This window comes from Balaenoptera acutorostrata, chromosome 3 (genome assembly GCF_949987535.1).
Source record: "Balaenoptera acutorostrata chromosome 3, mBalAcu1.1, whole genome shotgun sequence".
NCBI classification, from domain to species: domain Eukaryota; kingdom Metazoa; phylum Chordata; class Mammalia; order Artiodactyla; family Balaenopteridae; genus Balaenoptera; species Balaenoptera acutorostrata.
In genome coordinates this window covers 63847441-63874300 of record NC_080066.1, presented here as the reverse complement: position 1 = coordinate 63874300, position 26860 = coordinate 63847441, and the positions used below count along the sequence as shown (strand labels likewise).

Here is a 26860-nt window from a genome sequence, read left to right as displayed (position 1 = left end):
AACCTGGGTCAGTGTAGACAACTGGATTACCAGGAGCAAAAGAATCCACTTTGGAATAAAACTTACACAGTGGAGAAGCAAGATAAGCACTGTGTATGTGCACAAGGCTGCCACATGCTAGGCGCTGAGCTGGACACTGCACAGGGCCTCGTTTAAGACTCAGATCTATCCAATGGGTTCATTATCCTCAGCTCCATACCATGGGTGGGTGAAGGAACAGAGGTTTGGAGAGTCTGGGCATCTTTTCCAAACCACCCACGAGGAAGGGCAGAGCTGGGTTCTGAACACAGTTCTCTTTGCAAACCTCTGCATCTTTCAACCACCGCCTGGCAACACCAAACAACTGTCAGGAGCTTTGGGCCAGGGAGGGAGCAGCCATTCAGGCAGGACAGGAGTGAGGGTCCTACTGCCAGTAGCTGCTTCAGTTTGGTTTTCTCATGCTTCTCCCAGTGCCAGGGCCTGGCACCTCTGGGAATTGGTTCAGAGCATAACACCACCAGCAACAGTAATAGCTTTACTGCTACTTCTATCTGCTTCTACTCCAACTGCTACAGTCTCTATGCTAAGCACTTTACATATACATACACACACATGCACTTCACGTATACCATCTGATTGAATCTTAAAACAAACCTTTGAGGTAGGTTCTTTTTATTCCCATTTTGTGGTTAAGAAAACTGAGTCTCCAAGGAGTAAAGTAACTTGCCAGTCTATCTCCAAAAGCTTGTACAGTCTACACTACCCAAGGATTTCAGGTAGAAAGAAAGACATCTTTCCAACAGTGGGAGTTGTCTGAGAGTGACATGGTGGTCTCTGGAGGAGGTGAGCCCCATCAGTGAAGCTTTTTTGGTGTGTGTGGGTGTGGGGGGAGGTTGTGCCCACAAAAATACTATTTATAGTTGCCTTTTTAAAATTAATATTCACTACTGGGCATATACCCTGAGAAAACCATAATTCAAAAAGAGTCATGTAGCACAATGTTCATTGCAGCTCTATTTACAATAGCCAGGACATGGAAGCAGCCTGTGTCCATCGACAGATGAATGGATAAAGAAGATGTGGCACATATATACAATGGAATATTACTCAGCCATAAAAAGAAATGAAACTGAGTTATTTGTAGTGAGGTGGATGGACCTAGAGTCTGTCATACAGAGTGAAGTAAGTCAGAAAGAGAAAAAGAAATACCGTATACTAACACATATAAATGGAATCAAAAAAAAAAAAAGGTTCTGAAGAACCTAGGGGCAGGACAGGAATAAAGACGCAGACGTAGAGAATGGACTTGAGGACATGGAGACGGGGAAGGGTAAGCTGGGACGAAGTGAGAGGGTGGCATGGACATATATGCACTACCAAATGTAAAACTGATAGCTAGTGGGAAGCAGCTGCATAGCACAGGGAGATCAGCTCGGTGCTGTGTGTCCACCTAGAGGGGTGGGGTAGGGAGGGTGGGAGGGAGACGCAAGAGGGAGGGGATATGGGGATATATGTATACGTATAGTTGATTCACTTTGTTATACAGCAGAAACTAACACACCGTTGTAAAGCAATTATACTCCAATAAAGATGTTAAAAAAATTAATAGTCAATTTACTAAGGGCACACATTTGAAAACAAAGCTTTTCTTCAGGATTAAGTTCCACTTACTGATTTTATTGTTCTATTTATACGTGTAATATAATAAGAACAGGATGTTCACTTTTTCTTCAATTGAAGTTTGATTAACTCAAGTTGAAAAAGCTAAACTCTCTTAAACAATCAGTGCCATTTACAATGTAATTAAATTTGCTTAAACAATTTCAACTACATATGAGCGTTTAATATATTTGATTTTCCTAAGTAACTTAAATGTCTAATTGAACAAGCAAAACCTTTGTATCCGGTACTGGTAAAACTGTTGTGAGTCTGATAAATTAAATTTATAAATACAGTGACTTTCACATTCTCTTAAATATTGCAATACTGTTTGCAAAATTAGTCAAATTCTCTCATACCTCTCAACTTAAAATTACATGTCTACAGGCTTCTGGTTACAGCTAAGATGGAGTAAGCACACTTCACCCTCCCCCTCCCGTTGATTATAAATGAAAACCCTGGAACAGATACGTAAAACACTGTCTAAGGACTCTGAAAAATAAATAATAGCAGGCGGATTTGGGAGGGAAATTAACACTCAAAGAATGACCAATATGAAAGTGAGTTTCCTAGGTATTTTTTCCTCCACTGTTTCCCAGCTTAGACTCTAGAAAGCATGGACCCCAGACTGTACAGTGGGAACAAACAGAAAGAGCTCTAGAGAAACCCTCTTTTTCTTGCCAGAGCACTGGGAACAGGGACCCTGCAGGATAGAAAGTTGGGGAAGGGGGATGCAGAATCTCAATTTTTTTCTCTTTTACTGTACAGGGTGTGCTGCAAGGAAGGGCTTCTAGGAGCCAGAGAGTGTGAGGGCAATCATGGAGAGCTGGAGAATAAACCCCCTTAAATCTGTGGATAAAGTCCTGGACTCACCCTTGAGCTGTGAATTCATAGAACTGACCCAAAGCAGAAGGCAGGTCAGGACTTGTGGTCTGAAACAAATAGGATTGATACATAATATTACATAATATTCAAAATGCCCCAAATTACTCCATGTACAAGGAACTAGGAAAATCTCAACTACACTCAAAGGAAAAGACAATTAGCAGATGCTGGCCTCAGGATGATCCAGATGGGCTTCCCTGGTGGCGCAGTGGTTAAGAATCTGCCTGCCAATGCAGGGGACACGGGTTCGAGCCCTGGCCCGGGAAGATCCCACATGCCACGGAGCAACTAAGCCCGCGTGCCACATCTATGGAGCCTGTACTCTAGAGCCCGCGAGCCACAACTACTGAGCTCACGTGCCACAACTACTGAAGCCTGCGCGCCTAGAGCCCATGCTCTGCAACAAGAGAAGTCACTGCAATGAGAAGCCTGCACACTGCAACAAAGAGTAGCCCTCGCTCGCTGCAACTAGAGAAAGCCTGCGTGCAGCAATGAAGAACCAACACAGCCAAAAATAAATAAATAAAAAATAAAAATAAATAAAAAGATGATTCAGATGATGGTATTATCACATGAAGACTATTATATCACACAACATAAATCATATAAAGCAGCTGTTATAACTATAGTCCATGAAGTAGGGAAGAATGATCTTGAAATGAATGGGAAGATAGAAATTCTTAGGGAAGAAATGAAACCTATAAAAAAGAACCAAATGGAAATGTTATAACTGAAAATTCAATAACTGAAATAAAAAATTCAGTCTATGGGCTCAATAGCAAAATGGAGATGAAGAGGAAAGAGTCAGCGAACTTGAAAATAGATTAATAGAAATTATCTAATCTGAAAAACAGAAAAATTCTGGGGAAAAAATGAATGAGTTTTGGGGACTTATGGGATAACAGCAAAAGCTCTAACATTCATGTCTTTGGAGTCCCAGAAAGATTGGAGAAAAGGCTTGGTGCAGAAAATATTGAAGAAATCATGGCTGAACATTTTCCAAATTTGGTGAAAAGACATAAATTTATAGATTTAAGCAGCTCAGCAAACCTTAAAAGAAGGACAAATTCAAAGAAAACCTGATTCAAATACATCTTAATCAAACTGCTAAAAAACAAAGATAAAGAAAATATTTTTGAAAACAGCCAGAGGAAAGCAATACATTACATATATGGGAACAGTAATTAAAATGACTTCAGATTTCTTATCAGAAGACATGGAGGCCAGAAAACAGTGGAATACCATCTCTAAAGTGCTGAAACAAAAGAACTGTCAACCCAGAATTCTATATCCAGTGAAAATATCTTTTTAAAGGCAAAATAAAGACATTTTTAGTTGAAGGAAAACTAAGAGAATTCATTGCTAGCACACCAGCTCTAAAAGAAACATTAAAGGAAGTTCTTTGAGAGAAAGAGAAATGATATCAGAAGGAAACTTGGAACTTTAGGACTAAAAGAAAAGAAACAAAAATGAGAATAACTGGGTGACTATAATAGACTATTTCCGCCCCCCTTAAATCCTTTAAAGTGTGTATGACTGTTGAAAGCAAAAATTATAACCGTGCCTGATGTGGTTTTCAGTGTATAATCATGCACTAGTTATAACAACTGCAGCATAAAGGGAGGAGGGGGAAAGGACCTATATGGCTGCAAGGCTTATATATTTCACTTGAAGTGGTAGAATATTAACTCTAAGTACACCATGAGAAGTTAGGTATATATATTACAATACCTAGAACAACCACTTAAAAAAACTATACAAAAAGATATTTCAAAAAGCCAACAGAGAAATAACAATGGAATATTAAAACAATATTGAAATAATCCAAGAGAAGGCAGAAATGGAGAAACAGAGGAATGAAAAACAGAGGGGACAAATCAAAATCAAACAACAAAATGGTAGAACTAAATCCAACAATATCAATAAATCTATTAAATGTAAATAGTTTAAACATACAATTAAAAGACAGAGATTATCAGGTTAGATTTAAAAAACTAAGACTCAACTATATACTGTCTGTAAGAAACTCACTTTAAATATTGATAGTTTAAAAGTAAAAGGATGAAAAACTATACCATAAAACATTAATTTTTTTAAAAGCAGGAAAGGCTATATAAATATCAGGCAAAGTAGACTCCTAAAGAAATAAACTTATCAGGGATAAAGAGGAATATTCCATAATGATAAAAAGATCAATTCACCTAGAAGATGTAATAATCCTAAATATGTGTGCACCAAACAACAGAATTTCAAAACACAGAAAGCAGAAAACTGAGAGAACTAAAAGGATAAATAGACAAGTCCAGTTATACTTGGGGACTTTAATGTTCATTTTTCAGGAACTGAGAAAAGTAGAGAGAAAATCAGCAAGGATATAGGAGACTCCACCACCAAAGGCAGAATGCACATCTTTTTCAAGTTACTCTTCAATCATTTAATATAGACCATATTCTAGGCCATAAAACAAATCTTAACACATTTTTAAAAATTGAAATCATATAACATATGTTTTCTGACCATAATGGAATTAAGCTGGATATGAATAACAGAAAGATATCTGGAAAATCCCCCAAATCCTAGACATTAAACAACACACTTCTAAGTAATCCACGGGTCAAAATCTAGGAGGTTGAGGAGCTAGCATGCTAGCCCAGGAAGTTTGGTCCAGGAGATGACACTCTTAACCACAGGCCATGTGGCCTCTCAAAGTTCTTCAGGGCCTTCAATGCCAGGCTAAGGAATTTGGAATTTGCACTGTATTTAATGGATAAGATAAGCATTTAAGGATTTTCACACATAAGGCACATATTTGCAGATAGATGGAGTTAGGTGTTGGATGGAGATGGGGGCAGGGGGAGCAGGAAAAATCTGCATTCTGTCCCACCAGAGAGGCAAAGTAGTTAAAGAATTTGGATTTTCCTAGATGTCTGAAATGAGACATTTTAGAAGTAGGGCCCATCCTTCCTTCCCTTTTCACAGAGGTTATTTTCACAGTCTTCCTGGGGTCTACACATGCTAGGTGAACCAGTAGCTCTGAGGCAGAAGCATGCCTCTGCCATCAGATAGGGGACTTTCTGAGGACAAACCCCCATAAGAATGGAGGTTTCCCAAGGGTTAACTTGCCTGTGGCTCTGGACAAGTTACTTAACCTCTCTATGCCACAATTTCTCCTCTGTACAATGAGGACAATATAACTGTACAATAATATCAGTTCCCATAGACTGGGCCATGACCTTGGGCTGAGTTGCCTGGAGAAAAGGTTGAAGGGGGAATTTGGACCCCTGGCTCCTGGTAGCTGCTGTGGGCTGTGGGACCCTGGCTGGAAAGGGGTCTCTCGAGTGTGCAGGGAGACTTGGAGGAAGGCCTCAGCATGACAAGGAGTGGTACTCCTGTCTCCACAGGCCTGGAGTGGGGAGGGGAGGGCACATAAAACATCCTTTGCAGAGACTTTGATCAACAGCCATGACAGGGACGGCTTCTATTCTCTTTGAAGCGCAGCAGAAAGATCAATCCTCCTTCTTGTCTCAGCCTCGCTGCGCAGCGGCACCACGTGCTCCTGCAGCCGCTGCTACTCTCAGAGAAGACCAGAGTAGAAGGCGATGCCTGACCCAGGCCTGCTGCCTCCCCTCAACTCCCTCTCCACCCCCAAGATGAGAGGGATGAGCAGAACGTGGCACTTTCTGGCCTTCGCCTGTCCCAACCTCAGAGCGGAGGAGAAGGAAAAAGAACGCCTACACCCCAGAAAGTAAGAGCTTCCTCGACGCCTCATTAAACTTTCACAAGAGTCCCTCCTCACCTGTGCATCCCCTTCTTTTCTTCAAAGGCTGGCTTCAAAACATCTCATTTTGTTGAGATCTAAAGATACGAGGACAGGAGGCAGGAGACTGGATTTTACTCACAGGTCTGCCTTTGATTGGCTGTGTGACCTTGAGCAAGTTACTGCCCCACTCTGGAGCTTAATTTCTCTATCTATGAAGTAGAGTTGCTGTAAATGTTTTTCAGGGCTCAGTTTACAACTCTGTGATCAAGACTAGCCTGTGCCCAGGTCAGGGTGCAGTGCGCGTTCAGATTGTAGAATTGTCTTTCTCATAGCCTGTCGCAGAAGAATTGCCCCCATAACCCTGACTGCCTCCAAGTCCTTGGTCAAATGTTTTTCTGTATAATCCCATCACTGGAAAGAGCTGCTCTGCCAGCAAAGCAGCATCCTGAGTCCGTGGGCTCTGCCCATAACGGGGAGGAACAATTCCCATAACAGCACTGTCCCCAGCTGCTCAAGGATTACAGAAGGCAGAGAAGCTTGCAGGCGCTGCCCCTGAAAGGCTGGGGGAAGAAGAGAGTGGGGCACAGGACCGGGGAGGAGTAGGCGGTGGGATGAGGAATGTCCTGGGACCTTCCACCTCCGGGTGTTGCGTGCTTATAATCAAACTGGATTGGTGAGTTAGGTTAGGGCTGGGAAGCCTCTTCCTCCCTGAATGCTGGCTTAGCCCACGCAGGTGCAGCCCCTCCCCAGCTGGGCAAGTGAAAGACTTGTAGACACAGAGGAATTAAGATGCTCTACTCATGTTCTGCCCCCCAGAGCAGGCCCCAAAGACAGAGAACAGAGGCTGCAGGAGTCCTGATCCTCCAAGCAGAACGCTGCTTAGGCATCCCTTTGAGAATCCCAGTAATTAGCTTCCTGTATCTAGTCTCCAGAATGACCATGGACCTACCCATTAGGTCAGAATCAGTGCTCTCAGAGTCTCCCGGGGTCTGGAGGATAGAATTGTTCCAGAAAAGGGAAAGAATAGGTGGGAAAGGAATATTTCCGGCCTGCCTGCTTTGTGAGGTGCTGGTGTGTGCTGGGACGTTCTCTCTGCCTCTGTAGGACTAGATCTACAGCATCCTCCTTTACCCCCCCAGGTCCCAGCTCAGCATGTCCCCTTCCGTCACTCCAGGCACCTGGGGTCCTCCTGCTCTGCCCTGTTCCTCGTGAACTCTGCCCTCCAGGAAGTCCCCAGAGTAAGCCCTTTGCCCACCGCCACCCCTCGCTGGTCTCCTCAGCCTGGGCTCTCTCTGGAATGGGAACTGTCTGTGATCTGCTGCCAGGACTGATGAGGTCCCCGGCATCCTGCCCAGGTGTGTGCACCTGTGGGTGTGGGTGTGCTTGTGTGCACACACATATACACATGCGCATGAACTTTGTAGTGCACACTTTAGATGGCAAGTTTCACAGAGAAGTGAGGTGCCCTGGATTGACTTTGTGCTGTGTTTGGGGAAATGCGTGGATGTACGTGTGTGCGGCATACATGACACGTGTGTTTGCGTGCTCACTGATGGGGCTGTTGTGTTTCCGTGGGTGTGACTGTGTGGGAGAGTGAACACTGAAGCCTGGGATCCTGCAGTTTAGGGGTGCTTGTGTACTCCTGAATTTGAGGGGTGTTGTGCGTCATTTTGGAGCTGCCGTGTAGGAGAATGAGTGACAAGGGTGTGAGCCCACCATGGGGTGAGGGTGTGGCTATAGAGCACTGACGTAGGGATCTGTCTGCCCCGAGGGCAACGTGGACTGGGCACCCATGGGCCTTTGAGCATCTTGGTCACTTCTCTTTAGCCTGGAGGGGCCTCCTTGCTGCCTCTTCCGCACCAGAAGGCAAGCTAGGCCTTTGACCAAACAGCCTATCTGAGGTCAAGGGTCAGCAGCAGGCTCAGTGATCCCAGCTGTCCCTGTGGTCCTTGATGCCTGGCCCAGGTGGCCACACCAGGTAAGCGGGGCTGTATGAGGTTGGGGGTGGGAGTCCCAGAAGAGAGTTTCTTGGGAGGTTCAAGGTTAGCCTGGATGTGCTCTGGAGCAAATAATAACAATACAAACAACTGCTCAGACTGCCGGACACTGTGCTAAGCACTATACAGACATTATTTAAACCTCACAACAACACTGTGAAATAGATAGTGTTTCCCCATTGTACAGGTGAGGAAACAGCCTGGGAAATTAAATAACTTGCCCTGGGTCACACAGCAAGTAGGTTGCAAGGTTGGGATCTGAGCATAGGTCTGCTTGACTCTAAAACTAATGCTTCTCTCCTCCTATTCTCACCTATAGATTATCCTAGCAAGAGGGAAGAACGGGGCTCATTTCTCCCCAAACCCACGGATAAGCCTTCATCTCACAAAAGGAGCTTTATACTCCTGGATTTAAGATCCATGACACCTGATGGGGAGAATGGAAGGGGGTGGGCAGAGGAAATAACGGGCCCTCGCCTAGAGAAGGCGCCCTGGAGCTGTTGGAGAATAACCCCTCCAAGCCTTGACGGGGTGATGGAGTTAGATTTACAGGTCTCAGTCCACACTGCTGTTCCTGGAGCCCTGGGTGTACAAGGTTCCCACGGCTTGTTTTTGTGGCTTCTGCCTGCTTTGAAGGCACCCTAGGGACAAGGATGCTGGGAAGCGACTCAGGTGAAGTGGTCAGAGGCACCACTGGACGCACACAGACGCTCTTGTCTGCACTGGGAGACGCTGCCCATTCCTTTCTTTCTTGGATTTAAGCTGCAGGGAAAATGCATTATTTTTTCATTCAGAATTCATTTTGGAACAGATAGCCTTCAGAGATGTAATCAGCCACATTATTTCTCTCCATTAGCAGTGCCTGGAGTTTGCTGGAATTCCTTGTCCTTTTTCCTCTCCATCTCACTCTCCATCCTCTTTCATGCTAGGTTGTAACACTGCCCCACTGTCTCGTCCAGCCATCACCACACACTCTGTTTTGGATTGAATGACTATTTCAAAGTCTGGACAAGGAGGTAAAGCAAGCTCCCTCCTCCCCGCTGGGCTCTGGGCTCACAGACCCCTGAGCCAGCAAGGTGTTCAAAGAAGCCCCCTTCTGCCCACAGGACGAGGGAGGCAGCTTGATGTGACGCAGAGCTGCCCTGGCCGGTAGCCAGGCTAGGCAGAGCTAGGAGGTTCCTGGCTCCCCACTTACTAGCTGGGTGATCCCAAGCAAGTAACTTCTGTTGCCTTCACAGGGTGGTCAAGGTTGGCACTGACGTATATGCAGCACCTCCCCTGAGGTATATAGCAAGTGCCCTATAAAAGGCAGCTGTGGTCGGGATGTCCAGGAACAAGAGGGGCCTTTTGGGGGCTGAATGAGCAGTAGACGGGGCAGCATGAAAAACGCAGCCTGGTCTGACTGAGAATCAGAGTCCTGTGCTTGGTGGTGCCCCACGGCTGGGGGGCAGGAGTCAGGGAGAACCACGACGAGGACCCCTAAGGAGCAAGACCCCTTCAGAGCAGGAGGGAGCTCGTGGGGACTCAGCTGCCCAGGGCTGAGTGCCTCTCTTTTGCTGACTGCAGTGGCTTCTACCCAGAGTTGCTCCTATGGGGTATTCCTGGCGTGCATGATAACTGGATTCAAGGTGACAGAGGTGTCATCTTCAACTGACTGAGGGGAAGGGTAGAGCAAGTGAGGGCTTCCCAAGATGATGGTGATGGCCCCAAATAACCCCGTGGCACTCCGACTGGCTCCGGGGACTTCAGGTGGCTGGGCTGGCTATTGCTCTGGGGAATTCCAACACCACAGGCTCAGAAGACAGCCGTCTCCACCCCCAGCCCCCCAGCCCTCTGCTCGCCTCCCGCTAGTGACACATGACGTGCAGCTGTCTCCAGCACTGTCAGAAATACCGCACTTCGTGGAGGCGAGGGCAGAAAACCTGCTGCCGAAAATCTAAACTTATCCTGGTTCCCCACAGGGAGGGGCAAAGAGAAAAGTACTGCTTTAGCATAAAAGATTGTCGGCACTTTGCAGTGAAATAAAATCAGAATGCATGTAATTTATACCAAGAAGTAGCATGCCCCAGACTAGACAGTCATGGGTAGGTGTCCTTTGAAGGGGGCTACCTGTTAATTGTTACAGGGACCCGGCGCATCACATTTCACAGAGTTGTGTCGTGTTGTGTTGACATGAAGGGAACTGAACTCAGTTTCTAATACCGGCCTCACCCTGCTTTTATAGCAACTGTGGTCCTCAGGTTCCTGGAGAAAGGCAGAGAAACAGAAACTGTCTGGCTCACAGGATCTTTGAACTTTTGAACGGATGTTCTTGCAAGCCTCGTGGAAGCAATGGCATCTTGATTCAAGTCTAGTTCATAGGGATTTTTACAGACATGTCCTGGGCGTTGGTAATACTAATGGTGACACCGAGGTTCATGACCACTCCTGTGCCCTGGACTCCCGGCCCAGGCTGGGATCTTTACACACGCTGCTTCGCTTACCCTCCTGTTCCATGAGGTATTATCATCCCCCTGCCCCGGGACATATGATGCTGAGACTCAGAAAGAGTAAGAGATGGTGTTAAACAAATGACACCTGTTACTACCTCTAGGGGAGGAGTCCCGCTGCGTGGAGGAGAGCAAACAGCACAGCAATGCCTGCCACCAGCATCCCAGAACGTCAACCCGCTCCGTGGTCTGCAAGTGTCAGGGCCACCAAGAAAGACACAACTCACACACGCACTGGAGGGAACAGTGCTTTACTCACATGGAGAAGCGACAGAGCAGGATCAGCTTCAGTAGCAGGCGTTGGTGCCCCAGGGCCTCACAAAGAGCCCCCTCCCTCCCTGCCAGGCGGAGATACAGCGCTGGGATTGGCCAGGTGCTGTGCAATGCACACACTCAAGCAGAACAAAGGAGCATAGGCTGAATCTAGAGCAGGGAAAGACATCCCCACACGAGGTGATAAATCCAGCACAGCCCGAAAGGGCTCCCTACCTCTTGACAAGGAAGTGTTCCAGGCTCAAGGCCCACTCGCACATGGCCAAGCAGGGGTGGAAAGATGGCATGCACAAGATGGCCTTTCCCAGCAGGTGGGACCAAGTTCACATGATGGGCGGGTGGCAGGGTCAGAATTTGAACTTGGGTTTTCCTGGCACCAAAGCCCACGAGCCTTCTCATGCATGAACACTGTATGTCTGAGATGAGACAGTCTTCCCCAGGCACCTCTCACCTCTCCCCATTTCCATGCAGGAGACTGAAGCATGTTTCAGTATCATTGGGGTTCCCTTGCCTACTTCTTCTGGTTAAGAAACTCAGAAAAACTGTACCACAGATCAGCATTACAACTTGCAAATAAATATGTAGTGTAGAGCAGGGCATAGATCAATAGGCTGGTGGGGGAACGAGGAGATTCCCACAGTAGCTCCCTCTTCCAAGTCTGCCCTCCTTTCCTACCACAGCGCCGGCAGGCAGCCCACGGACAGCCGGAGTCCTCAGAGAAAAGATGGGCTAGGAGGTTTGCTCCTCCCAGGACTTTAATGCAAATTCTCCATCTCTCCAACCTTTGCCCACACTCTAATACCAAGAAGAATATGTTAAAATCTGGGATTCTTGTGCCCTGAAGAATCCCGATGTACAGAAATTTAAAGCAGAAAAGTGGGTCCCCACCAGGGAGAGGGAAACAAATGAAAGAAAAGTAATGCAGGAGAATCTAAAGAATTTGGGCAATTATGCAAATACATGGACATGGTAAGGACCATTCGGCCCTGGAGAAAATGAGATTGACACACGTAAACCCCTTAGAAGAATCAGAAAAAGGAGAAAAAGGGGTTCAAAACCCTTCTTGCTTCAGCGCAGGGTCCTGCAATTCTGTTTGAATATTAAGCCTCCATGTGGTTGCTATGAGGCTTTTGTAATATGACTAAACTCTACTGGCTAATTTGGGGAAGGGTTATTATCTACAATTTGCAGATAAGGAGCCAGAGGTGAAAGGAAGTTCAGTAGATGACCTATGCCCATCATGTTCATTTTAGAAGCCACTTTGGATTTAGCACTCAGATTTTCCAACTCCCTGCCTGATCCTCAGCTTCTTAGGGCAACATTACAGTTAATTCTCAGCTGTCGACATTGTTAATGTGGAAGAAAAGAGGCACAGATAATCCCAAATGGTGAGTAATGCCTTCGCCATGCCTGCTGCTCCGGACATTTGCTTTGGAAGACTCAGAGGGAAGGCATCCTGCTGTCAGAGGCTGCCCCGTCCTTATTCCACTCCTCCCCTACTCAAAGCCGCCCCACCTCCTGCTCCATGAAGACCTAGGGGCAGCAGATCAAGGGGAAGAGGCTGTCACACTTTCCTAGGTTGGGATGGAATAGTGGAGAGAGGCAGAGAATACAGCGTTTCGATTTAAAAGGCCTCCTTCAGTGCCACAAGCTAGCAGAACAGTAACAGTAAATGAGACAGTGAATTGTGTCCACTGAAGACTTCCATATGGACGCTGATTCACTATGTTAATAAGGATGTGCAAGCCAGAGGTTGACTGTATTCTGATTTCATGGCTGGGGGATCCATGGCTCAGAATGGGGGAACATCCAAATTTGAGGTCAGAGTCCAAATTCCAGCTCCAAGCTCCTGATTCCAATTTGGTTGGTCTAATTACTATTCTCTCCTAATGACTAAGGATGCTTTAGAGCCAGATGGCTTTAATGGCCGAGACCTGAGTAGAAATGCAAGCAACGCTTAAGGTGGAGAACTGGTGATGCTGGAGCCGAGAGGAGCCAGTTCCTGATTCATTCAACAAATACTGAGCACCTACCAAGTGCCAGGAGGTGGGGTTGGCACTAGGAGAGGAAAGCACAAGAATCAGACATTGACCCTGGCCTAAAAGAACTCAGGGTAGGAGGGGAGATGGGGCATATATAGAAATCTCTCTAATATATACAGAGAGGAAAGTAAGATGAGATTTAAGAGCTTCATTTACTCTTCAATTAACTTATTCATTCAGTCACTTGGGCACTGTATTTTGCGTTCTAGATATAAAGATAAATGAAACTGATCTCTACCCCTTGAAGCTACCATCCAAATACCTAATCCGAGTCACCCAGGGAGCTTTTCAAAATACAGTTCCCCAGGTCCCCAGCCCAGACATTCTGATTCTGAATCTCTGAAAGTGGCACCCAAGAAATCTAAAGTTCCCATTCTAGGCGTTCTCCAGGTTTTGGTACTAGTCTGGCGGGATAACAAGTGAAGGGAGCCCAGAGGAGGGAGATCCCGAGATAGAGAGAAAGGTTTCCTGGTTCACCTCTTCCAGGAAGCCCTCCCTGACCAGCGCAGCACACTGGTCTGCATGTCCTCTGATCCCAACCCCCACTGGACATCCTGAAAGGACTATAGTTTTCCTGGGTGACTGGGAGGTTTAGTCCCCTTGGTTCTTGGGTGTGTCAAACTCTAAAGCTGAGTGCTCCCATGTTCCAAGGTCATTGTGATGAGGATTCCAGGGGCTTTGTGACACACACTGGCTGGCTCTGTTCAAGTATGGGAGGTCAGAATAGGCCCAGTTCCTCCTGGGGATGCAACTCATAGGAAGCTCACCTTCCCCTGCTTAATTAAAGTTCCTCCTGGGGATGCAACGCAAAGGAAGATCACCTTCCCCTGCTTAATTAAAGCATCACTTAGGGCTCCAAGTGAGCTCTGGTCAGAGGCTGCTTTGAAGACAGCTAGCAGGGGCCATGACCACCCTCTCTCCTGAAAACAGCCTCTCTGCCAGGCAGTCGGCCTCCTTCATCCTGGTGGGTGTTCTTCATCAGCTCTGAGGCCCTCCCTCCCCAACTCTGGTTTGCATTAGGGCCATTTTCCCCTGTTGGGTAGGAAGGACTAGAACCCTGAGCTGGCCTAGAAAGTGGAGCAGGGTAGGTTAAACCTTGATCTCACCATCATTACAGACAACAGGACTGAAAAACACAGGTTCTTTTTTACCCTTCTATCTAAGCCAGTGTTACTTTTTCCCCATATGTGACATTCTAACTTTAATGAGTCTAGGTCTGCAAGTTGTCTTAAAGATGCTGATAAATTTTCCATGGTGCTTTTGCCAACAATTTTGGTATGCTGCCACCAGGTGGCAGTAATGCTTTTGTTAGTAGGCGGTTCCGCGTCCGATTAATGATACACTATTCATTTGAATTCAGCCTCAGTCATAAAATTTTCTACACAGTATATTTTTCAAAATCATAGTAACTAATTATAATGACCTTAACCAATCTCAAGTCTCATTAATCATAGTGATTTAGAGAGTGATATATAAAAAAGCAGAAATGCAAAACAGGCCTCTCTCTCCCGGAGTTTTAAATGTTATTGCTCTATTGCAGATTATCACAAGGCCTTGATTTGAATTTTCTTTATACCTCTCTTCATTTATCTGAAGTTAGAGAAGGATAATAATAAAATAACAACCTGTCATATAGCATTTATTAGGTACAATGACTGTTCTAAATGCATTATTTATAGTCAGTCTCATCATAACTCTATGAGGTGGATGAAGCTATTATCTTCACTGTATAAATGGGAAAATTGAGGCCTAGGGACTAAGCAACTTGCCTACAGACCCACAGCTAGTAAGTGGCAGAGCTGGTATTTAAACCCAAGCTGCGGAGTCCATCTTCTAAATCAGTGATTCTCCAAGAGCGGTGCCTGAGTCTGCAGCATCAGCATCAAATGGGGACTTGTAAGAAATGCAGATTCTTGAGCCCCAGATCTTCTGAACCAGAAACTCTGGGGATGGGGCCCATCGATCTCTGGTTTAACAAGCCCTCTGGGTGATTCTGACGTGCAGCTAACTTTGAGAACCACTGTTGTTTTAAGCTATTTTTAAGCTAACTATGCTATACTGATGATACACCCTCCACACCTGGGTTGCTAATAATCACCCAGATAACTTTCAAGTTGCACACATCCTCCCCAAGCTTTCTACTCTTAATATGCCTGCCCTCCTTGGGCCACCCCCTCTCCCCTTGGTAAGAATCACTGACATGGTTACTGTTGGGAGTATGTCTTGTCCCTCAGATGAACTCAGGCTTTATTGATGGCTCTGTTGCTATGAGTATTCCGAGGAACACAGCATCAAAAACCCTCATAGAAAGTTTTCCTTATCCTCCAGTGGCTTTCTTATTTTACTAACAAATACTGGAGAAAATTCTTAAACCCAGTGATGCAGAGGGGGAAGGAGAGTGGAAAGATGTATGCCTGTAGCCAAGGCCACTAGCAGCTGTTAGAGAGGCTGAACCATTTAAGGCTCCCACTTCTGGACCCCTTTTCCAGAGGAAGCATGGCCAAGCTTTCCCCAGGTTTGCCCGTGGAGAGCTTTAACCTGCTTAGGCACACCACAAAGGTGGGAGGAGATTTCCACACCTGCCCTACCTAGCAGTACCCTTCCCAGGGGACTAGGAAAGGCGCTACTGCAGAGCTGAAGAGTACCCAGCACCTCAAAGACTACCAGGGTCTCCTCCTGGATGACTAGGTCATTGTACCCAGATTGTGGGTAGGGTGTTAATAGGTTGGCAGAGCAAGGAATGGAGGAATATAGGAGGATGAAGATGGATTTGAGTGGCCACTGAGATGACCACCTCCATTACTTTGAAGTACCCCAGATACAGATTCTATTCACTTTATTAGTTTTTTATTTTTTATTTTATTTTTTTGGCCACGCTGCACTGCATGACGGATCTTAGGTATAGACAGGAGGTGTGGATGTACTGGTGAAGAGAGGAAGGGAACTTCCTGTGGAAATTCCTACACACACACACACATCACTGTAGCCCTCTGCAGGTGGTCAGGCTTTTTGTGCTTGTCCTTTGCTTGCTAGCAAATGTCTTAAATGTTCTGGTGGGTGGCCTGTAGTTTGCTTGGGTCTGGGGAGATTCAGGGATGTGGCTGGGCAGAGAGAAGTGGAGTTTGCTGGAAGGAGAAGTCAGTGGCTTTTTATAAACAAATTCAGCCACGGCAAAGTAGGCAGATAGCCAATTGTTGCAGGTAGAGGTTTAGTAATGCAAATTATCCGAGCACTCAGCAGATGCCTTCTTGCGATGTTTCTGATTATCTCTGCCTTATTATGTTGATGCCATATTTTTATTATAGTGTTCTGTGCATAGTACTTTGATTACTTTGCCACTTTCATTGTGTTCAGCCCTTTTTTCATAACTTTGTTCATCATTTATTTCTTAATCTTTCTATGGCATTTAATTTTAAGGTATACCTTCTGTTAACAGCATGTGTAGGGCGTATATTTTTTATTCAAACTGAAATTTCTTGTCTTTTACACTGCCTGGTGGCATGGCGTTGGGGTTAAGCACCCTGACTCTTGCAACAAACAGCTCGGGGTTCAAATCTCAGCTCTGATATTTACTGTGCGACTTCAAATATACTAATTAACCCTCTAGGGCTCTGGTTCCCTAATACGTAAACCAGTGTAACAAACTCACCTACCTCATAGGTGGCTGTGAAGATTAGACGGTTGGTAAATATGAAGTGCTTAGACTATCATCAGTGCTTTTTAAGTGTTTACAACTAATAAGGGAATGTAAGCATTTATTTCCATAATTGATTTCTTTGGATTTCTATCATTTTTATGCTTTATGCGTTTATTGATTCCTTGTTGTTTCCTGTATGGTTTGTTTGTATTTTTTAAAGTAAATTAGAGGGACTTCCCTCATGGTCCAGTGGTTAAGACTCTGTGCTTCCACTGCAGGGGGCATGTTCGATCCCTGGTCGGGGAATTAAGATCCTGCATGCCTAAGATCCGTCATGCAGTGCAGCACAGCCAAAAAAATAAAATAAAAAATAAAAAAATAATAAAGTGAATTAAAAGGATAATGTCCTATTCCTATAAATCTCTAATTTTAAAAGTAAAAAATAAAACAATTTCTTCTGACACTATCCTTCAATCTAATAAAAAATTGAATTTGTAGTTAATAATCTTTCCACAAAGAATACTCCAGGCCTAGATGGCTTCACTGGTGAGTTATACCAAATACTGAAAAAAGAAATAATACCAACTCTATACAAACTATTCTAAAAAATTGAAAAGCAGGAATACATCCCTACTTATTCTATGAGGCCAACATTACCCTGATGCCAAAATCAAAGACATTACAAGAAAACAAAATTATAGGCCAATATCTCTCATGAACAATGATGCAAAAATCCTAAATAAAACAGTAGTAAATAATAGCCAATGATGTCTAGAAAGGATAATACAGGGGCTTCCCTGGTGGCACAGTGGATAAGAATCTGCCTGCCAATGCAGGGGACACAGGTTCGAATCCTGGTTCGGGAAGATCCCACATGCCACAGAGCAACTAAGCCCGTGCGCCACAACTACTGAGCCTGTGCTCTAGAGCCCGTGCTCCGCAACAAGAGAAGCCACCGCAATGAGAAGCCCACGTACCACAACGAAGAGTAGCCCCCGCTCGCCACAACTAGAGAAAGCCCGCGCTCGGCAACGAAGACCCGCCACAGCCAAAAATAAATAAATAAAATTAAAATTAAAATAAATTAAAATTTAAAAAATTAAAAGGATAATACATCACCAGCGGGGTTTATCCAAGGAATGATTTAACATTCAGAATAATTCAATATAATTTACCATTTTAGCAAACTACAGAAAGAAAAACCATATGATCATCTCAGTAAATGCAGAACATCCATCCCTGATAAAAACTCTCAGCAAATTAGGAAGAGAAGGGAACTTCCTCAACCTGATAAAGGGCATCTACAAAAAGCCTATGGTTAACATCATACCAAATCATGAGAGCCTGAATGCTTTTCCTCTAAGATTAGGAACAAAGCAAAGATGTCTGCTCTTACCACTTTTATTCGACATTGCCCTTGAAGTTCTAGCCAGTGCATAAAACATGAAAAAGAAATAAAAGGCATCCAGCCTGGAAAGGAAGAAGTGAAACTGCCTTTATTCACAGATAACATGATCATCTATGTCAGGGTTGGCAAACTTTTTCTGTAAAGGTCAAGATAGTAAGTATTTTAGTCTTTGTGTGCCATACATCTGTGTTGTAACTACTTAACTCTGCCATTGTAGCATGAAAGCAGCCATAGACAACAAATGAGTGAATGGGCATGGCTGTGTGCCAATAAAACTTTATTTAAAAAAAACAGATTAGAGGCCTGATTTGGCCCATGGGTTGTAGATTGCTGATCATTGGCCTATATAACAAATCCTATGGATACACCAAAAAAGCTACTAGGACTAATAAGTGAGGTTAGCAAGGTCGTAGGATACAAGATCAATACATAAATATCCACTGTATCTGTATATACTAGCAATGAAGAGTTGGAAGTTGAAAATTTAAAAATAACACTTTTACAGTAGCATCCCCCACAATGAAACATTTAGGGATAAATCTGACAAAATACATGAATAACCTACACACCAAAAACCACAAAACATTGCTGAAAGAAATTAAAGAAGACCTAAATAAATGCAGAAATATACTGTGTTCATGGGTCAGAAGATTCAATAGTGCTATCAATTCTCCCCAAGTTGATCTATAGGTTCAATGCAATCCCCATCAAAATCACAACTGTCTTTATTGTAGAAATTGACCAATTGACTAAAATTCATAAGGAAATGTATTCCTAAAGTTCATGCATTCCCTTTTACAATTAAGGATCCCAGGACACAGCCCCGCTCTGCCTGTTCCCTTCTACTTCCTGCTGAGTGTTGCAGTCTCTGAGTATAGGTTGAGAGATCATGATGGCTGTCAGGGGGGCAGAAGCCTGGCTCTGATCAGCTCAGATGACAGTGCCTATGCAGTTGGGACATGGCATCAGGGCAGACCCTGCTTCCCAAGGTTAGGCGAAGGCCAAGATTTTTTGTACCTTCTAGGGCTCATATGTCCTATTTTGGTTCAGAAGATGGAACATGTATGAGTCATTAAAGTGTATTGCTCAATCCATCCCAATAGAACATGGAGTTAGTGGAAATTATCCCAAATTTGGGCCTGTGGGCTCTAATTTTTAATATCCAGTGCTGTTTTACTTCTAACACCTTTCTACACATGTGGTCAGTGGACCAGCATCAGCAATCCCCTGGGAGCTTGTTAGAAATGTGTCATCTTGGGTCCCACCCCAGACCTTCTGAGTTAAAATCTGTGTTTTAAGAAGATCCTCAGGTGACTCGTATGCAAATTTAGATTTGAGTCACACATGTGCATATTCAGGTATATATTAATGGGAAGTTGGGAGTATTTACATCAGATATGTCTAGTCACCTGCCAAGCTCTGTCCATCAGCACACTTTCAAGTCTGCAATGTGGCATTTCAAGATATTCTCTCCAATACAAGACTCCTAGGAATCTTCCCCTGTTCCAACAGGAATTCAACTCCTAATTATTGTTTTATGAGCATTTTAAATTACTTTGCATGCATTGCACTCACTTTCCCCAACACACACACACACACACACACACACACACACACACCCCTGATGTAAACCAGAAACCGTTCCTTATGATGCATTGTTCTACTCTTTTAGGAAAGCTAAAATGGAGCTTGTGGATGTGTTTAATTAGTGTTTATTTTATATTTTTCCATTATCAAAGCAGTATATATTATTATAGAAAAGTTTGAAAATATAAGAAAAAGGGGAAAATTACTTATAATCCTATCACTCAAAGATAATCACTGTTTTGTTTTTAGGTGGGTTTTTTCAGGGTTTTTTTCAGTCTTTTTTTTTTTTTTAATCAGTCATCAATTTTATACACATCAGTGTATACATGTCAATCCCAATCGCCCAATTCAGCACACCACCATCCCCACCCCACCGTGGTTTTCCCCCCTTGGTGTCCATACGTTTGTTCTCTACATCTGTGTCTCAACTTCTGCCCTGCAAACCGGTTCATCTGTACCATTTTTCTAGGCTCCACATACATGCGTTAATATACGATATTTGTTTTTCTCTTTCTGACTTAACTTCACTCTGTATGACAGTCTCTAGATCCATCCACGTCTCAGCAAATGACTCAATTTCGTTCCTTTTTATGGCTGAGTTTTTTTTCAGTCTTTTCTAACAGGATTTTTATAGTGGTTAATTCACTCTAAGAGTATATAAAGTGAAGTTTTTATAATATGTAACAGACGTATGGAGTATAGTACACAGAGAGAGTAGATACTGAATATACAGTTTTGTTTTCTGCTTTTTGTCCGTTAACATTTGTATTTTCCCAGATTATTATTCTTTCCTTGTAAGCATCAATTTAAATGCCTCACAATATTCCATTAAGCATATAAACCATAGTTTACTTAACTATTCCCTTATTGCACAACAGTTAGAGAGTGCTTGCATTTTTCACTTTGGTAAGTAGTGTGCAATGAAAATGATTGTGCATACAGCGTTTTTCTATATCTTTTCAGTAATTTCCTCAGGATAAATTTCCAAAAGTGAATCAGAGGCTGTGAACTTTGATTCACATTGCAAAATCCAGAGTATATCACTTAAAAATCACACTTAAAGAAAAGCCAAAGGTTCCTAACAGAGGGCTGAGGTGGTTGTCCTTGCCAGGTGAAGAGAAAACCACCCATTGACAAGACGGAATGGGATGGCTTCTTTGACGAGAACGGTCACTTGGCCAAGTCACGAGACTTCATTTGTGTTAACATCCTGGAAAGGGTATGGTCCTAAGCTACCCTTGGCCTCACCCTGGAACTGGGGGACATGGGCAGGCAAGGGGGCAAGCATGGCATTGGGAGGGGCCCTTTTGGCAAGCATCTGGAGGGCCCACGACCTCTCACCTCCACCCCTCCCCAGGGTCTGCACCCCTTCGTGAGGACGGAAGCCTGGAAATTCCTCACGGGCTACTACTCATGGCAGAGTTCCCAGGATGAGCGGCTCATGGTGGACAGCACAAGGAGGTAGAACATTCCAGATCCTGTCAGGGGAGGGTGGGTGGCAGTGCAGGTGGGAGGGGGTGCCCACCCCAGCCTGGTAGGTTCAGGCTTCTTCCTTCAAATGGACTTCTCTTTCTGAGAGACAAAATCCCCACGGCTCTGCCAACATACAGGGGGCCCACATACAGGGGGGCATCGGTACCTTCCCCCATCCCCACTCCCGACCCTGCACCCCAGCCCGGCCATGTTTACCAGTCCTCACTCTGCTCACCTGAGCTGGATCCCAACACCTCCCAGCTGTCCCCCCCGCCCAGCTCAGCCCAGCCCAGCCCAGCCCAGCCATCCCTAGGCCTGTGCGGCCTTCTTGAGGTGGAGAAGATTCAACGTTAAAGATTTAACTTTAACACAGTATTTAACTGAAGATCCTTCAGTTAAATACACCTGCAAAGACCCTTTTCCCGAATAAGGTCATATTCACAGGTTCCAGGGGTTAGGGCATGGACTTATCTTTGGAAGTCACCATTCAACCCACGATACCACCTAAGCTCGTTCTAATGATGGGCACAAAACACTGCCTCATCCAGTCCTTCTAATTCTGAGGCATAGGTGCTAGTGTTAGCCCCATTCTACAGACAAGGAAACTGAGGCTTAGAGAGGGCTGGGGATATCCCCAAGTCTTGACCCTAGTGGCAGACACCCAGTACTTAAGTTGTGGATCCAGGATTCAGGTGCAGTGGTCAGACTGCAGAGCCAGAGGTTAAACCTGTCATCCCGCTGCACTCCAGGCAGACATAAGAGGATGGTTAGGGCTGGCAGAGGTGGGGGGAGGGGAGGCAGCACAGGTAGCAGGCACTGCCTGGGTGAGGGCACTGCTCAGGGTTACCCCGACTGGCCTGGAGGGGAAGGCTGCCTCGTTCAGCCTCAGTTCTGTTCTCACAGGAAGAACTACGAGGCCTTATGCCAGATGTATGAGAAGATTCAGCCCCTCCTGGAAAACCTGCACCGGAACTTCATAGAGACTCGGAATAACATCGGTGAGCCAAGGAGGGTGGGCTGTGCTGGGCAGAGGGGAGGGTTGGAGGTCATCCCTGCCCCACCTCAGTCACATCTGTGCGCTGGTTCCTGGGAGCTGCCTTGATGTGTGCCAGGAATTTTGCCAGCTAAACCTTGGTTAGTCTGTCCGCCTGGCTCTACTGGCTGCCCCTAGATGCCCAGCACTGTGTATCCCTGGGTGTATGTTGTTTCTGCTGTTTGTCTACATCTCCTCCCCCCTTGGCCTTGAACTAGGTTGAATTATAATTGGTGGGGGGGTGGGACCTCCCTGGCAAAGGGTACAGCCTGGTCAAAGATTTGGAGGTGGGAAAAAGCCCAGGCAGCTCAGGTTGTGGTAAGAGGCAAAGCCTGGTGGGCTGATGTATCTTTTTCATGGCCCCCTTCCCAGGATGTCCTGGGTCCTAACCTCTTGGAATGAGGGGAATAAACTAACCCATGGACTTTCTGCTGGAGGTGATCTGGTGCCTCACCATCCCTTGCCCCCAACCTAGCATACGACATCCAGAAACTCTATGACAAAGACCCCCTGGGCAATGTCCTTATTGATAAGAAGAGGCTGGAGAAGATCCTGCTCCTGAGTTACGTCTGCAACACCCAGGCAGGTGCGCCAGGGGGCTGGGTCTCCCTTCAGCTCCCTCTTCTCAACTCCTTCCTGGGATAGGGCCTGCCCAAGCCCAGGCTCCGCCCCTCCTCACTGGCTCCCCTCCACCCCAGAGTACCAGCAGGGCTTCCATGAGATGGTGATGCTTTTCCAGCTGATGGTGGAACATGACCATGAGACCTTCTGGCTTTTCCAGTTCTTCCTACAGAAAACGGTGAGAGCTGAGCCTGGCTTAGGGACCACCCCCATTCCTCAAACGACCCCTTGAGGTTAGGCAGGCATTGGCAGCCCCAGCCATTTCCTCCAGCCCTGAAGCAGCCCTCTGAGTCCCAGAGGAGCTTTTCCCATGGAAAGACAATGCCAACCCCAGTGGGGTGTGTGCTGGTTGGGGGGTGGCAAGCATTGGAACTGAGAAAGGGGATAATGATGCTCTGGGTCCAGCTCTTGTCAAACCGTGAAAGGTTTGGCAAGGCCCAGTGAGGCCCACCTTTCTCCTGGCATTCCCCTCCCAAAACATGGCTCTGCTCCTGCAAATCCTCCACGGCACCCCACAGCCTCCAGAATAAAATCCAAAAACCGCAGCCAGACATTCAAGGCCTCTGTCTTCAGTCTTGTCTCCCACAGTTACCTTCACATGACCTGCATCCCGGCCCCCCCCCCCCAGGGACTCAGTATTCCCACACTGTGAGGTGGAGGGCTTTTGAAGGTACTGCTTTCTGTTACTCCCTTTCTGGAAAGCCTGTCCTCATGATCTGTGAGAGGCTACCCAGAACCCACCCCCATCCCTCTCTCCATCCCTGCAACAATGTGCACACTGCTCTTTCCTTATCCTGATTGGTCCAGACCTGTGGTATGTGTCTGGAGGAATAACTGGTCTCACTGCATTATGAGCCACTCCTGAGACATCTCCGCATGCCCACCATACACACACACACACATACACACACACACACACCACAGACACAGACATGATGTGTGTTTGCAAACACACATACACTGACACTCAGACTCATACAGAGACACGTGCCTGGCCCAGAGCCAGACACACAGAGGGCCTCCAGAATTGGGGAGTTGATGAAGCAAGGCCGACCCTTCTGATGCTTTCAAGGGGTTCCCTCCCTCCCACCCATCTTTCCCAGGAGCACAGCTGTGTCATCAACATCGGGGTGGGCAAGAACCTCGACATGCTCAACAACCTGATCAACTTCCTGGACCCCGTGTTTGCTGAGCACTTAAGTGAGTGCGCCCCTCTGCCATCTTGCATGTCCTCCAAACAGAGCAGGCGTGGGAGGGGGCCGGGACCCAGTCCAAGGCAGTGGCGCCCAATCATGTGAGAGGGAGCAAGGTCATTTGGTCTTTTCTTTGGGCCCCAGGGAGAGGGCTCATCTGGATGGGGTTGAAATCTGGACAGTTGAAAATCCACCCCAAACAGTCTCCAAGGGCAGATGGAAAAGTGACAGCCCAGGTTTTTGTATTTCCCAGTGTGTTTATGTGCTCAGTTGTTTGGCCTCATCTGTCTGTCTTTGCTTTATCTCCTGTTCCCCTGACCACGGCCCCCTGGCTGGCACCCTGCTTCTCTCCCCACAGAAGGGAAGGGTGCGGGGGCCGTGCAGTCCCTCTTCCCCTGGTTCTGCCTCTACTTTCAACGTGCCTTCAAGTCCTTCGACGACGTCTGGAGGCTCTGGGAGGTGAGGCGCTCCTCTGGGGCAGAGGATAGACCCTACCCCTAGGGCAGGCGGCTGGGAAGCCCTTTTCCTTGCCTCCCTTTATTGCTGGCTTTGGATGGAGTTCAGTGGGATTTAGTGGGCCACTGAGCCTGCTTCCGCCCTGTTGGGAGATGACAGAGCATCAGTTGGTCCATCTGTTCATCTAATCCCACCACTGTACCTTCTCAGGGCAGCGCAGGCAGGAGGGGCCTCGCGGCCTGTGCAGTGGAAGCCTGGCCTGCGCTCAGCTTCCCTGCCACCCTGCCTGTGCAAGGGGCCTCACTCTGCTCTCACTTTCCCGGCCACCTCTTCCTCGGCCTTCCCCTCCACCTGAGCGCCCACTTCTTCTGAGCCCTCACTCCTGGAGGAGGAGGGGCCCCCAAGGACAGGTCGCACCTGCAGTTATTTGACCCTAGTCTCCGGGGCATCAGCAGATGAACCTCCCCGGGAACACGCCCACCGCCCGTCACTGCCCTGCCCAGTGGCCGCCACTGCCTGCAGGATCCAGCCCACCACTCAGCCTGACATTCAGTGCCTCAGAAATCAACTCCCCCCACCTCACCCCTCCCTCCTGGCCTGCTGGTCTCCATGATCAAGTCCATGACCACTGCCAGGCCTTTGGTGACACCCCTGGATTGTTGACTTTCCATCAATTGTTGCTTTGCCAAAGCTCCACTCAAATGCTACAGAGAGTTACCCAGTCATTCTTGGCATTCTCTCTCTCTCTCTCTCCCTCTCCCGCCTTCTCTCTTGCTCCCTCCCTCCTTCCCTTCTTCCCTCTCTCATTCTCTCTCCCTCCTCCCTCCCTCTCTCTAGTGAATTTCCTGAAGGCTTTTTCTCTGAGTCCCCCAACAGCAAGCACCATGCCTAGAACCCCAGAGGTTGAATGAATGAATGACTGAATGAATGAGCACGTCGGCAGCAAGGCCCAGACATGATGGATGGGGCCACGCGGTGGGTGGGTACCGCGCCATCCCAAAGGCGTCTGCAGTGTCAGGCCACAGGCCAGGCTGAGGCTCGCCAACCTCTGCAGGTCCTGCTGACGGGGAAGCCCTGCAGGAACTTCCAGGTGCTGGTGGCCTACAGCATGCTGCAGATGGTGCGCAAGCAGGTGCTGCAGGAGAGCATGACAGGCGACGACATCCTCCTGGTGAGAGCACCCTCGGGCCCGGCCCGGCCCGGCCCCACCGGCTCCTGGAGGCCCCCGACACCCACACCATCCCTGGTGAAGGCCCCTGGGTCGGGGGCCCTGGACTCCAGTGTCCCCTGTGCCCCTGAGCAGGATTAGTGATGAGACGGACATGCCCCGAACACTGTGCTGCGTGCTTTTAGAGACCAGCTTGTTTAAGCCTCATGACAAGCCTGACACAGAGGGGCCATAACACTCATCATCACCATCACCCCTGTTTAGCAAATGGGGAAACTGAGGCCCTGAACAGATCTTAACCTTTAGGCTTGACAGACTGACAGTTAACTCTTTGGCCCTAGGGTCCTCCTGTGACAAAAGACCTGGAATTTTCCAACAATTCTAAAAAGCAGCTGAAGGCTTTGTCAAAAACATCTTAGAGAGAACCCCAATCATAAAATGAGTCCTTCTAGAAGCCCATGAAACGCTCGGTGGAACCCCAGGACTCCCTAGAGCCCAGAATGAAAACTGCATTTACCATCTTTCCAATAGAGAAAATTCCATTGGTACAATTTCAGGCACTGTGCCAAGCTGGTGGGGGGGAGATCAGCTGGCCCCAGTGACTGCCATGAGCAGCGGCCTTGTCCCCTTGAAGCGGCAGGTTGCTGCCTGTGCCCGGGGGAGACCTGCTTCCGCCCCACCTTCTCCCGGCACAGGCGTGCAACAACCTCATAGACCTTGATGCTGCTGACCTGGTCTCCGCTGCCTGCACAGTCTACGCGGAGCTCGTCCAAAAGGATGTACGTTACCCCGATTACTTGTCCTCCTTCCCTTCCTCCTCCAAGAAGCCCTCCCCAGTCTCCCAAGCCCAGCCCATGGCAGGCGTACTCAACTTCAGGGACACAGCTTGTGCTACGTTCTCTGCCATCAACCCACGGGGCTTGCTCTGCATGGACTTCTCACAGGTTTGCCTGTGTAACTCCTGCCTCCCCAAGTAGACAGACTGTGCTTCCCGAGAACACGGCCCTCTTCCCTCGTTCCCTGCGTCCATCCCGGCAGATCTGGGCACAGGGCGGGGCACCCAGGGGCTCAGGAGAATGTCACTGGCTGAATGAACCGAAGAATGAGAGCGACAGACCAATGTCTGTCTGCCTCTACCTGCCGGAACCTTCCCCTCCCCCAGGTTCCTCAGCCATTAAAGGATTTCTTTCTCTGAGGATA

At 46.9% G+C, this 26860-nt stretch overlaps 1 protein-coding gene and 1 long non-coding RNA gene across 3 annotated transcripts in view; one reads left to right on the top strand and one right to left on the bottom strand.

Moving 5' to 3' along the window:
• LOC130707645 (uncharacterized) overlaps nt 1–26860 on the bottom strand; it is a 64526-nt gene that overhangs the window by 12514 nt on the left and 25152 nt on the right. The window lies entirely within an intron of this gene.
• On the top strand, nt 13989–26855 carry TBC1D21 (TBC1 domain family member 21). 2 transcript variants are annotated; one of them, XM_007197744.1, is made up of 11 exons: nt 13989–14048; nt 20828–20935; nt 21074–21177; nt 22093–22187; nt 22698–22808; nt 22921–23021; nt 23947–24043; nt 24395–24495; nt 25547–25663; nt 26356–26439; nt 26823–26855. In XM_007197744.1, exons 1-11 carry the CDS (start codon nt 13989–13991, stop codon nt 26853–26855), a joined length of 1011 nt encoding a protein of 336 aa, XP_007197806.1. The 2 variants fall into 2 exon arrangements, with proteins under 2 accessions (XP_007197806.1, XP_007197808.1); XM_007197746.1 differs by lacking the exon at nt 20828–20935.

What these genes read in the sequence shown, in the direction of transcription:
- TBC1D21 (XM_007197744.1), top strand. Translation starts at nt 13,989, where the DNA reads ATGACCACCCTCTCTCCTGAAAACAGCCTCTCTGCCAGGCAGTCGGCC. An exon ending in ATGGTGGACAGCACAAGGAG is followed by an intron (nt 21,178 to 22,092) that starts GTAGAACATTCC and finishes CTGTTCTCACAG; the next exon opens with GAAGAACTACGAGGCCTTAT. An exon ending in AGTTCTTCCTACAGAAAACG is followed by an intron (nt 23,022 to 23,946) that starts GTGAGAGCTGAG and finishes CATCTTTCCCAG; the next exon opens with GAGCACAGCTGTGTCATCAA.